Here is a 14,036-nt window from a genome sequence, read left to right as displayed (position 1 = left end):
AAATACAACCAAGATAGTGTTATTTAAGAAAAAAGGCAAAAATTTGAAAAGAAGAAAAGGATCCCTACTGCTTGTGATATGTCTTTTAAAATTTCAAATAAAAAATATTAGAAAATAAAAAAAGAATATTAAGACAAAAAGAGTCAACGAGAGTGAACAATAGTTCTAAAGTCAATAATATTATTTATGAATTTAAATTGATGGGGGTATTTATAAGAATTGTTAAAGAGGTCTGAGGATAAGATGTGAATGAGAAAAGTGTTAGTTATGACCGAATAAGGTATTTTGTTGACAATGAAGTGTTAGTGATTTTAATATTATTAGATGGAGCGGATCAAGAGAGAGTTAGGATAGAATTGCTTAAATAAATTTATGATCCACATGTTTAATCAAGAAACATGACATTATAAGTGAGCTCATGACACTGCTCCCAAAGATAACCAGACAACCGACTTGTCGAAGAAAAGAATTATTGCCTTTAGTGATGCTAAATTTGGTAGCTCTATAAAAGGAAAACTTCCGGCACCTACTAGACGGATAATTGATGCAATTAAGAAAATGTCTAAAGAATTGAAAGGAAACACTTTTATCTATGTTGATGAGTATTTGACTAATCAAACATGTAACCATTGTAAAAAAAAAACGAGACTTCCAAATCTAAGCGTAAACTTCATGTTGTACTCAAGTGTAACTCTTGCAGTACGGTATGGAATTGTGATGTAATGACTGCTAAAAACATAAACTACATTTTTACATCTAAAAATAAAAGACCAAAAATCTTCTTAAATATATGCGATCTCTATAACGGTTTCACATCCCTTACTGAACAGGTATGTTGTATATATTATATTATTATCTATCACTCTTGCAAACCTTTTCATTTTACTTTTTTTTTTCAAATAATTTCTTTATTTTTTTCCAATATCTCTATATGATATTTCAATTAATTCAAAAAATTCTAAATTAGATATTGGTGTTTTCACCCCTGAATAATCTATTTATCGCTATATGTGTTACAAGTGACAACTAGGGAGATAAGTTGGCATCTGAATTGATCTATTATTATAGAAGTTCTTGTACAAGTTAATACATAATATCATAAGAAATAATCATATTTTGATCATATTTAACATATGTAGATTACCAATGATAGATCAGGAGTAAGCTTCAATAATGCTGGTCCTCTAGAATCCTAGCTAACAACTTGGAAGAACATTATTACTAGGATAGTTTGGATTGCCGAATAGTTATTGTATCAACTATAGAATCTAACATAATGTAGACGTGTAATATATGATGATCCGCAGATCAAGGCAACAGTAAGCAGTATTGTTACTCCCTGAATTGCTGTAAACATAGCTTCGAATTCAAATGAGCTTGTTACCATATTTGTATTAACTACAGTACAACATATGAATTATTTTCTTAGCTATATTTATCTTTTAAGACAGCGTCTTTGCATAAGATCATGGATCCCCTTTCCGACTGTGTCAAAAGGTACCTGAAGATAAATATCAGCTACACGGACGCTTATTTATTCTGAGTCCGTAGTTTCGTAACTCTGCGCTATAAAGAGCAGAAGAATGATAACTCACGAGAAATATAGTTCTGTTATCATCATTCTTATACGTCGATCACCCCTTAAGGCTCAAACAATAAATGACTCATTAGTTTTAGATTTATCAAAATATTATAAATAAAGCGGCAATATGTATTTGAACAGTTGCCTCGTTCCTTCTGTTACTTTCGAGCTGAAATAAAGGCTAGTGTAAATTTAACACATTAATTAAATACCACGAATGTATGGCTGTATTATGTATGAACAAATGATAAAGCACAGTTGTTATAACTGCCACAATTGCAGGAAGTCAACACTCCTGTCATATAAATAATATGCTATGCAGGATGAAGAGCATGATTAGTATGTTTAGGATCATATTTCGTCTGGTGTCATAAGGAGATACATCCTATTCATCTCCTTTTTTATGTACAGTGACTCACAAAAGTGTGGCAATATTTTCTTTCCTTAGTGCACAACTTAAATGAATAAAGATACATTAATTAAAGTATTTTTTTTTTATTATTTTTATAGCTTCTTAGTCCCATTTACATGCATGTATGTTCATTTTGACAACAAATCGTGTCCTTTTATGCGATTTAGCCGTCTCGCTGCATAATAATTTTTTTTTTCTTTAAAACAAAAACACCATTTATTTTTTTTTCTTTATTTTTGACCACTTAATACCATTACTGAATTAACAAAAAGGTTTACTTCCTATTTAATACAGTTTTTCCTCAAATTCGTAACTAATCTGAACAACATTTGTGCATCATTCTCATTAACACATAGATCATTACATACAATAAAATGAGTCCAATTCCTTACAATAAAAATACGGATATTTTAGCAAAACTTAATGCTAAGGAGTCTTATAGCGATATTTCCAAGGAAATGGGCGTGTCAACTAGGACAATTAGCAAAATTGTCAAAGAAAATCAAATATCAATCGTTTGGGCTCAGATGGAAAGCAATGGACATGGGTAAAAAAAGGTGAACCGTTAAAAAGACCATAACGTCAACTTTAAATACAAAGGCGGGTGGGGTGGAAGCTTAATTTTATGGAGTTTTTTTTCACGCAAACATGGTCCTGGTTTTATTGCCAAGATTGAGGGAGGGATGGATTCGTAATCATATTGTTAAATATTAAAAGGTGCTGCCATTAAGTACTAAACATCAAAGGTACGTTGTTTATTTCATTTCTTAAAAAAAAACCTATTTGTATAAAACTTTTATACATATAACTTTTAACATTGTTTTTGAAATAAAAACATAGTATAATGCATATACACTATGAGTATCATCAAAAAGAGGTGACTTCTATCTTTCTGCTAGTATATACTATATAGTACTTTGCTTTAATAGATAGATGATCATTTATTGCAGATTTGAATAAATTACCTAAAACTCCGAAACATTGCTACACTCTTGTGAGTCACTGTATACACAGCCCTCCTTTTGTAAATGAGTGCATGTCTCTGGAAAATCCCTTTTTAAAAATCAGGTTACTATCAATTGAGCAGCACTTTTTCCCTCAATTCATCATTTATATGTCAAAAAACATTATTAACGCTAAGCGCATTGCAACTATCAACAAGTAAGTCAAAGTTTTCTATAAAGACGCTATAACCTCTAACATATCGTAATAGTTATAATATACAATACAACACTGTCGAGAGCTTAGAGACCACTGTATGTAAAGCAGATATTTTTTATCTCATTGGTTATGTGTCGATTTTTTTTATGTAGTAATCCTATTTTTTCTACATTTTTAGGTTAATAAAAACAGAAGAAGCAAGCGTGTTAAGACAAAAAAGGTGAGTATATATAACGCACAAGATATAATGATATATACTAATATAAATGGTAGAGTGTACCAGCTGAGAAGGATACTATATCTGAAGGCTTCACACAATCAGTGGCCTCAATTATCAAAGAAAGGGCCAACTCCATATATCTCGACAAAGCATATCACAAACTTGATAATGCATCAAAAAACACAATTAGGTATTTTTTTAAAAAAACACTATTATAAAATCTCGTAATTACTCATATCCCTTTAAAAACAGTAATGGCTTCAATAGCATCCTTGATTTGTCTGATAACAACGAAGGCAAAAATTCACAAAAATCATTTTTCACTGAAGATCAGTGGAAAACTTTGAATGACCTTTGGAACAAAAAGAAATCATGGAAACCGCTCCCAAGTGGTATTTCTTTCGAGCTGAAGGAAATTGAGACAGTAAGCGCTTTAATAACCATAAGAGTATAGTCGATATTAACATGTGTTTAAAACGTAGTTGGCAAAAACCAATATAAAGTCTGCCTATGTGAAGTCTTTGGAGATGCAAGCGAAGTATGCTTTTAGTGAAAATGAAGAATACTTCAAAGTTTACTCTTCCATGTATGTTATAATGTAATCTACGTACAAAAAAAAATAATCTAATCTTTTATTGTATCCGTCTGCTGTAGTTTATCAACCATTCATCATAACAAGAATATCTTGAATTTGGGTGTTAAAAACAAAATGTATACGGAGGAGGATTACGTTGTCAACGTTTGGTCTCCAATTTTGTCTGCGGTGTTCAACGATTCAACGATGTTCTGCAGATGGTAGTCTAATACAGTATTTAAAAGCATTTATGTATTAAACTTTACTAATATATCATCATTTTAGGGGGAGTCAGTCTCTGCTGATTCATCTGAATCTAAAAAAAATAATGACCACACGAAAAAAGGTACCATTGGCGATAAGGTCGACCTGAGAGTTTGTACCAGGTCAGCAAGTGGAAAAATAGTTGACTTGTTGAACTTCGAGTTCTCAAACAATATGGCAGACAACAAGATCTTTACCGATCATAGAAAGACTCTTTGCGAAGCCAAGACAGTCGCAGACAAGTTTTACAGGAGTCCACTTATCAAGAAGAGAACTAAAAAAAACTTGAGATCGTACTCCGTGCAAATAGCCCAGGTAGAAGGCCAGATAACCTCTTTACGGTTAATGGACAACGGCCTATATGTGGCAACAAAAATTGGGTCGTTGAGACTACCTACATCAGGCCATGAGCTTCGCTATGCACGTGTAGTTTTGGAGAGGTTGTACGACCTCAAGGTAAAGTTATGGATGCTCTTTTGTTGTGTTCATATATTAATATTTGGCTATAGGATTCTGCAGCAGCTTTGGCAGCCATCTACTCTTCTATGGAGCACGAAGAGATGGCGCGTAGAAAGTCGTTGGCGACACACCTGAACAATCAGCGCTCACCATATGATGACGACTTGAGTGATGGCGAATCTGCCCATAGCGAAAAAGGAAAAGACTTTGTAACAATTATTCTACATTTTTATGAGAAAAAGGAAATCATTCCTATTTTTATTGTAGTTTATAGCTTCGCTATTCATTACTAACAGCTGTAAATCATTCGAAGGAGTGTTGCTGTTATTATTTAAATAAATGCAGTAAACATATATTTTTTGTTTCGATTCTTTATTTATTATTTCATACAAGAAATATCTTTATGGATATTAAAAGATTCTATACATGTATTATACACTGTTTTAACTTTATTATTATTATTATAAAAAGAGAAAAAAACTACCAGAATGCGCACCTATAATAAATTGTTAGCACTTAACTATAAACAAAGCAACTTTTTACATACCATCCAACATAACATTGGCATAGATTTTCTAGAGATGTCGCTTGTAAAATAAGTTTATCCACTTGTGTTGGCACATCCAAGGTTACACGTGGGTTAAAATCACGACCTGTCAATTTATTTGATACTCTATTCACAACGGCAACTGCTCGACTATTTAATAGTTCAGGTCCTTGAGGATTTTCTATTAAAAAAAAAAAAAAAAAAAAAAAAAAAAAAAAAAAAAAAAAAAAAAAAAATTCAGTTAATTTTATTGAAATAAATAAATAAATAAATAAATAAATAAATATTGCTTTACCATTTGCAACTGCTTCCACTTCAATACGATTTAATCTTCGACTAACAGAAAAGTTACGATGACCATCTTCTGGTCCATCCTCATGTGTTTCAAATCCTTTCATACGATCATCTTTATTATATGTATAATTATAAAATTAGTAACATATAATATGAATAAATAAACAAATAAACTTACTTTGTGTAGGGCTTTGTGGTTGTGTATTTAATAATCTCCAATTAATCAAAGGGTCATAGACAAAGGCTTCCAGAACAGCCATTAAACTTTCTTTGTTATCACGTAATACACGCATTACATGCTCACACGTAATACGGAAATTACCTTCAATACCACTCACTTCCATTGCTTTTACTAACATACGTGTTAAACGGAAGGGAATCTTTTCAGGGAATTTTTCACGATGCATAGCCACCTATATAATATAATAGTTTCATTATCAATCATCAATTTAAATAATAATAATAATAATTCTGTTCAATACACTTACCTCGAAACAGTCACCAAAATCAATATGTACAACTTTACCAGTAACACGGTGAAGCATCAAATTAGATGGATGTCGATCACCAAGACCTAAAATATATCCTACCATGGACATGACAGCTAATGATCTTGTATAGTTTGTACGACGATCTAACCATACCTCTGAATTACGACTCTTTAACCAAAGTACATTATAAAGATCTTGACCACTTGTCTTTTCAAACGCATACTGTAAGACTTCCACTTTTTGAATAACTGTCAAGTTGTCATAGTCAGGAGCCATTTGAAGCATTAATCGATGTTCAAGGTTCAATAGGATCTTTCGACTCTCTCGATAGTCACGAATTAAGGTGTGTAATGTATCTGTCTCAGTCACCCAACCAATCAAACCTGAATTGGGTGAAAGAGGTACGGCAGGGTATCTCTCAATGCTCAAATGTCGTTTAAATGTCTCGGCATCATTCACTAAAAGGGTATTCACCAATCCAAAAAGTTGCATTACACGTTCATCTTGTCGTAAATCCTCGTGCCCCTTCAACAGATACATATAATCCTTACCATCACTACCAACAATCGTCAGCTTTCGTGGTCGCTGTTTGGATGCAATCACAGTCAAGCTTGGATTAAACTTCGCAATACGCACAATAGGTTCACCACTACGATAATAACCTGGAACACACAACTCTAAATTACGTGCCTCCAAGAGCTGAGGTGAAATATATTGTAGCTCAAGACTTGTAAGTTGTGGCAATTGTCGTACAATGCGACGAAAGACTTGGTAATAGAGCTCCCATGCTTGATTCAAATTGTTAAGATCGCGTGTCTCCTGATAACGATGACACCATTCTTGTGCCTCTTGAAGGTCTCGTCCAAATGCTTGTACAAATGACTCCTCTCGCATCGTTTCAGGTCCACGATCTAACATTTGATGTAAGGGTTCTAATGTGGCAAACATAGCCTCTACATTACGATCACCAAAATAGAGCCTTGAGGCTTCTTCAAGCCCCTCATGCCACATTTCGTGCCAGAGGATAGCAACACGAATCAGCTCTTGACTTACCATAAGGGCTTGCTCAACGAGGACTGCGCTATGCATTCTCATACGATCCATAATCACAAATGTCGCTCGACGACGTGGGATACTCTGTGATTTGGAAGCAACTGTCAATGAATAAACAAGGGCCTGAGGGTGCTCACGGCCAATATCTGTCAATAGTTGATGAATCAAGAGACGAACAGTTGCATTGGGTGCATGAATACGGGCAATCAGTTGAGGGATAACTTGTAGCCAAACATCAATACTAATCGTACCAAAGCCTTCCCCTATTGCTGCACTAACCTCAGCTTGATAACCATATTTAAACCACAATGTTAATAAACGTAAGGTATCTTGAAGTGAATTCTCCTTGGAGAGAGCAATGGATCTAAAGAAGCCCTGGACTGCAGGAACAATGTGATGATTAAAGATTTGAGGAGGCAAATTATCAGGATGAAGACGTTCATGATAATCAATAATCTCAAAATTAGCTAATGCCCATGAATGCCATGCCTTATACCAGTTTTGATCAAATCGTGTCGCCAATAAAAATGATAATAGAATTTCAGGGATCGTCTCCTGAGTTAACTCATAAGAGAGAGCACGCTGCCATTCACCTTGACGAAGATAACATCGACTTAAGAGACGTGTATATTCAGCTACATCATTCGTAATACGACTTGGATCAATTGGCATGCTGACGGCCATTTCATCTGGATTCAAACCCAAATCTTGTGTCTTTTGTGCTGTAAATTCTCTTAAAATGCTTAAAGCTCTTGTACGAATCGCAGGCCCCTTATCAGGCGATGCAATGGACGCAGAATCCCACATATGTTTCAGTTGAGCATAAATAATTTTAGGATGGGGTGTACCTGAGTCGTCTGCCTCCATCAAGCTTCGAAGTGTTTTCTCTGATAATGAGAAACGACCACTCTTTCGACAAAGATTGGCAAATTTAATCCACATCTCCATATCCTCTTGAGGAGAAATGACCATTGTACGAACACGCAAGATACGTTGCCAGACCTCTACATTACGTTCACATCCTTCAAGACGTTTCACCCACGTGCGTCTTATCTCGCTTTGTCGTTCAATATCGTTCGCAGATTGTTTGTAAATAATCATTTCTTCTAACTCAGCTAGCATTTGAACTCGTACAACGGTGGTATAAGCTCGGTTGTAACTTTCACCCAAGAGAGCCGTAAGTTCTGTATCGAGAAGATCACGCGTCTTGTTGATAAATTTCTCAGCCTCCGCATATCTATTACGATGCATGCTCAAGATGGCACGGAAAAAGGTACGATCAGGACTCTCTGGTTTCAATAATGCAATATATTCTTCCATCTGTTCCCATTGGCCTAAACCCCAAGCTGCTGCTGCAGCGAAAGGCGCCATACTCTTACGATTTTCTACAGGAGCATGGATCCATTTCTCTTGCGCCAGCGCTGCTAATTGGTCCCATTCACCCAAGGCATGCAAACATCGCATACGTCCCAACGTGATCTCCATTGAATTTGGATTCTCTACCTGTTGTGCTTCATAAGCCTCCAAGGCATCTTGGTATCTATGCAATTTCTCATACCAGGATACTTTACGTTCTAAACCTAGTGAATCTTGTGCAAATGTTAAAATACCCATGGCTGCATCTGGCTGCTGTAATAAATTGTTAATCGACATAAGCATCTCAACTGCTTCAAAGGATTGTTCTATATGAAATTCAGTTTCTTTGTAATGAAGTGCCTTAGCATAAGCGTGACATTTCTGCGCATAGACAGCTAATGTTCGAATATCGATGGGTAACATTTTGTTGTCATGTTCCATAAATTCAGCGAGATGTAAGAGAATTTGAATAATCTCGGGTGGAATATTGGGTGCCTTTAAGGCAACCTCCAATGATTTCACAAGCTCATCAACATATTGATCATAGAGCTCATTCCAGCAAGAAACAAAGGCTGCGTTGAATAATTCACGTGCAAGTGGAGTATAAACAGAGGCTAAAAAAGCGCAAGCACGAAGAGCATGTGAGGGCGATTGTTTTAGCAACTCAACACTAAGACGACGAATCCATTCCATCCAATCCTCTTTTGTTGATCGTTGAGATGCCTCCCAGGCCTTTTTTAAATGTTGTTGATTTACGGGTTGTTTCTTGGCTGCACTCTGTTCCACAGATGGTGTTTCATCCCCTTTAATATCTCGATCATCAAAGGCTTTGCCCAATTCTTGAGGAAGATTTTCGCCCTTCAATAGCTTACTAACCAATAATTCATAATTTGCATGAGTGATTCGATGCCTTGTTAATACTTTGTTAATAACAGGAATGAATTTAGTGTAATCTGTGCCAAGTTGAAAGATGAGAGCACACAAAAGATCCATGGCTGCGTTTCTAGCTTCGATTGGCAATACAGGTAATACACGAGCTAAAGGATGGATAATACGAGAAGCATAGTCAAACATATTCACCTTTTTTGAAAGCGCTGTAATAGTTGAAATTGCTTGGCGACGAACAGAAACGGGTGCATCAGGCTTTTCAAAAAATTTAACGACAGCAGGAATGACAAGGTGCATATATTCTTCAATATTGGCTCCAAACACAACAAAGGCGTGCAAAATTTTGATAGTCGGTTGACGTCTTTCAGAGACATCACTGTCAAAAATTTGAAGCATGTGTGGTAGCAAACGGGGTAAATAAACTTTGAGTTCACCATCAAGAGCTTTAGCAATGGCTTCGATTAGAGAAATAATCGTAATCTGGAGAGAGGAGACAGGCGTCCAGTAATCGTCGATAAGATCAAAAATATCTTTTAAATAGTTACGAATATGTTGCTTGACAATGGAAACTAAATCACTTAATTTGTGAAAGTAAAGTTCAAGCAAACCTGTAGAACTGGTTCGCATCAAAGATAAAAATCCTGGAATAACTAAAGGTAAGAATTGAACCACTTTTAATCCAAGTGTCTTGAAAATAAACATAATGGCATCAATAACAGAGTAATGATGTTGACTTAAAGAAGGGTCTCTCAAAATCTTCATTAATGAATGCATTACAACCTGAGGATAATAATCCTCTGAAGAAGGTCCGATACCGTTCATAAGTAAAATAACATCATTACTTGCAAGTTTAGGATCTGTCAATTCCTCGCTTGAATTTCCTATAGCATTCATCTGAATAAAACGTTTAGTTTAGATTTGTCTTGCTTTTTTTTTTTCAGTAGTAGTAGTAGTATTGCAAAATAAAATTTACCTTATGCTTGTATGGATCTAATGCACCAAGAATACCCATTAATTTAACAGTTTCTCTTCTAATTGTTGGATTTTGTTCTGTCTTTAGAATATTAATAAGAATATTAAGTAAAGCAGGATATTTTGTGTAGGGTTCAATGACAAAACCAGTGTTACTTGCAAGTTGACCTAAAGTCTTTAATGCAGCATCACGCTTAGCACTTGAACTTTGATCTTGTAATGTTTCCATGATTAATGGCATTAATTCATTCAAGTGAGGGGCCATACTTTCGCCACTAACAGCAGCTAATTCACCTAAAGCTCCTAAAACAGCTGAAACAACTCCTGTCGAAGAATCTCGAGCCTTAGGCAACAGCACCTTTAAGATAGATTCAATATAAGGTTTTGTTAATTTTTGTGCGGCTCTCACCAAGAGCGAAACTAGACGAGCTGATTCTTCTTTTTGACGACTAATAACAGAATATTCTAATTCAGTCAAGAGTTGAATTAAAGTCTTTCTAAGAGACGGCATGACATAAGCTGGATTATAAGTTGTTAGTCGACCAATAATCGCGATTGCAATTTCACGTATCGCAAATACTTCATCATTCAGTGCAATAAAAAGAGATCTAACGTTATCTGCTTGAGCTAAATGACGATCAAATCTAACATCTAAAGATGACAAGACAGTCTCTCGAATAACTGGGTCCGGATCTGCAATACCCACTGTCAATAACTTTTCCAATACTTCACCCACTACTTTAATTGCATGCGCACTTGTTTGATTGCAAATTGGGTCACGTACAAATAATTGACAGCACGTAACTGCTGCTGCTTTTCTTATCTCTGGAAGATCATCATCTAGATAATTGACAATGCAGTCTCGAACAAATTCATTAAGCACATGATTAGAAAAGTCAAATGAACCTAGTGTTGTCAATGCAAGTACAATCGTGTCATTATCCTTCCCATCTCCTAATCCATTTTCACGAAGCGGTCTCTCGACAGTTTGAATGATAGTACGATTTGTAGGTGCCCCCGGTTGTTTATAAGGTTGTCCACTAAGTGTAATAGAAATTACATTCAATAATCGTTCTACAAAAAAAATAAAATAAAATAAATATAAGAAACAGATTCCATAACGTTGTCCTATGTACATATCTCTCTCTTTTTTTTTTTTTACCTTGAATAACAGGAGATAATGGTTTAATACGATCTGCAATATTACTTAATGTTGTAACTAAAGGTTCAGATAATCCACAATTAAACATCAAATCCAATAGATCATGTAAGTATTTTGTTAATGTCTGTCCAACAGCGGTTGCTAGCATGCTCGTACAAGTAAAAGCTGCTGCTTCTACCTCCTTTCTTTGACGTCTATATAACATGAGCCATATCAATATGTATTATTCTCATTTTAATTTATTGATTTTTTTTTTATTTTACCCTTTCAAAGACAATGCTTCTTTCACATAGATCAATGTTGCATCTAAATAAGGGCTCATATTACTTTTTACTTGAATAGCAACTTGACCAACAGCAATGAAAGCTAAATCAATGTGAGCTTAGCAAATTTATTAGATCTATTTATATGTATGTTTATATAATTACCATCACGTCTTTCATTGTTTTTTCGAAGCAAATTTAACAAATGACTCATTGATTTATGCAAATATAGTTCAGAGAATGTAGCTGGATCATATGTAGCTAAAGTTGATATAATCGAAACAACAGTTTTTCTAATTAAAGCATCTCGAGAATCTTTTAAACGAAGTGTGATTTCACAAACATCTTTATACATGTCTGTCATAAACTATCATAAAAAGTGAGTGCTTAAAAAAATAAAAAGCAAATAAAAAAATAAAATACCATTCCAGCATGTAACAATAGTTCTCTCATAGCTAATAAACTCCCATGTGTGGCCTCAGTATTGTTCATACGTAATCCACGATTTACTTCTTGCCAAATGCGAGTATACCAAGTCTTTCTCATGGGCGTTTCTCTCTGTTGTACAATTTCTAAACATTGTGAAAGACAGTCTGCAGCATATTCTCTGATTACATTCCTTGTATCTCTAAGAGCAATCCAGATAAGATCAAGAATACGAGGAACATAAGCATAAATGAGAGTAGGTGCATTCACGGCTAATTCTCTTAATACAAGAACGGCTGCTAAACGACTACGTTCCCCTTGAAGCCATTCAAGTGCATGCTCTACTTGTGTATCTACTAAATCTGCTGTTAAAGTTAAAGAACTAACTGCCAATCGACCCAATGCTTTTGCTGCTGGTACCATAATCTGTTGATCATGATGAGGTAACATGTGTTGGAGGTAATTATGAAAACGATTAGCATTACTTTCAGGTTCTAATCCAATCAAACGATCTACATGTAAAAGTAATAAATATTTGTATGTATATATATATATATATATATGTGTGTGTGTGTGTGCTATATACCTATGCCAATAATAGCACCTAATTTTTCGTTGTTATCACTACCATGAGTCCAGTCAAAAAAACGTTTATTAATGTCGTTGGTGAAGCGAACAAAATTCTCTTCTGATAATTCTCTTGATGCTGTTATTGCCTAATCTCACGAATTTAACAAACAAAAGTGACTTATTAACTGTCTATACTTACAGTCTCACGAAGTTCTTGTGCGGCTTTAATACGTTTATCCTCATGCCTAATAAAAGAAAAAAAAACTGTTAATTATGGTTTATCAAACATTGTTGTTAAAGTCTAATTACTTTGATTTCAAGTCATTAAATATCCTGTTCAAATTTTCTTGAGAGTTTAACATCGCAACTACAGACATTTGTATATATATAATTGACTTTGAATGGAGTAAAATGATATATAAAAAAAGGGATAATTTTTTTTTTTTTTTTTTTTTGTACAAAAACAAAAAAGTATATTATGTAATAAAAAACAAAGGTGGGTATCGAAATATAGTTTGAATATATCCTCCTTTCTTTTTTAATGTATCTTCCTTCGTAATGGGTGTAAATAAATAAGAAAAAAAAAAGGATAAACAACAAAGCGTTTTATAAAATTGACTTTTCCTTAATAGTTTTCGAGTACAATTAAATATTTTTTTTTTTTTTGAATAAAATTTTAAAACCCATTTGAACAAAAAGGGAAACTAAAAAAAAAATCTTTTGAAAGTCTAACAGAGAACTGAATAATCATTTGATCAAGTCAATAATATCAAGAGAAGGTAAAAGAAGATCTCAAGAGAAGGATTTTAGTACAGTGAAGGTAATCAAGTTCAACGACTAAACTACATACTTTTTGGCTGGTAAACAATCTATGTAGGAATAGAGAAGCAGTTACGTGGGATAATTGACTTTTTACGTTTATTAGAAAAAAATAAATAAAATAAAGGATCAGACGCACTAATTAGCGTTAAAAAAAAAATGGCAGTGCATATTTAAATTGACAGTCGTAGCATGAGACTGAGTAAAGCTTATGATACGGATGGAAGATACAAAGATTTTGAGATGCCACCAAGCGACCAAGGGAGACACCAGCGTAGAGCACGACTACATTCAGCCTGAGTTATAGGCAACGAAAGAATATAAATTAACAAGCAAATAAAAGAACCCGAATGAGGTTTATCAAACTATTTACCTAGGAAATCTGCGATAGATAGATTGAAAGGCGTATATAATCCATGTTTTAGTTTTCGAGTACACTTTATTCAATAACACACAAATTGTGCATAATAGTGTTAATTACTTATATTTCTGTTGTTACTTTTACCAAATTGCATCATGTTAC

General features: G+C 34.3%; 2 protein-coding genes across 2 annotated transcripts; one reads left to right on the top strand and one right to left on the bottom strand.

Annotated features, from left to right (window-relative positions):
* Positions 1–3,108: 3,108 nt before the first annotated feature.
* BX663DRAFT_584304 (uncharacterized protein) lies at positions 3,109–5,040 on the top strand (the record flags this gene model as incomplete). The annotated part of the gene is made up of 9 exons (XM_051532227.1): positions 3,109–3,155; positions 3,208–3,250; positions 3,334–3,375; positions 3,429–3,565; positions 3,628–3,799; positions 3,858–3,961; positions 4,030–4,138; positions 4,235–4,669; positions 4,723–5,040. 9 exons carry the CDS (start codon positions 3,109–3,111, stop codon positions 4,963–4,965), a joined length of 1,332 nt encoding a protein of 443 aa, XP_051377697.1. The 3' UTR covers positions 4,966–5,040.
* On the bottom strand, positions 5,036–13,163 carry BX663DRAFT_527291 (armadillo-type protein). The gene is made up of 13 exons (XM_051530021.1): positions 13,004–13,163; positions 12,894–12,939; positions 12,711–12,840; positions 12,122–12,636; positions 11,864–12,065; positions 11,699–11,801; positions 11,436–11,629; positions 10,275–11,347; positions 6,002–10,195; positions 5,692–5,926; positions 5,515–5,625; positions 5,220–5,400; positions 5,036–5,168 (listed from the first exon to the last, which is right to left on the bottom strand). Exons 1-13 carry the CDS (start codon positions 13,069–13,071, stop codon positions 5,153–5,155), a joined length of 7,068 nt encoding a protein of 2,355 aa, XP_051377696.1. The 5' UTR covers positions 13,072–13,163; the 3' UTR covers positions 5,036–5,152.
* Between the last annotated feature and the right edge of the window lie 873 nt (positions 13,164–14,036).

Source organism: Cokeromyces recurvatus, assembly GCF_025118155.1.
Source record: "Cokeromyces recurvatus strain NRRL 2243 chromosome Unknown BX663scaffold_51, whole genome shotgun sequence".
Classification (NCBI taxonomy): Eukaryota; Fungi; Mucoromycota; class Mucoromycetes; order Mucorales; family Mucoraceae; genus Cokeromyces; species Cokeromyces recurvatus.
Note: the sequence above shows the minus strand (reverse complement) of the source record. Positions and strands in the feature narration are given on the sequence as shown.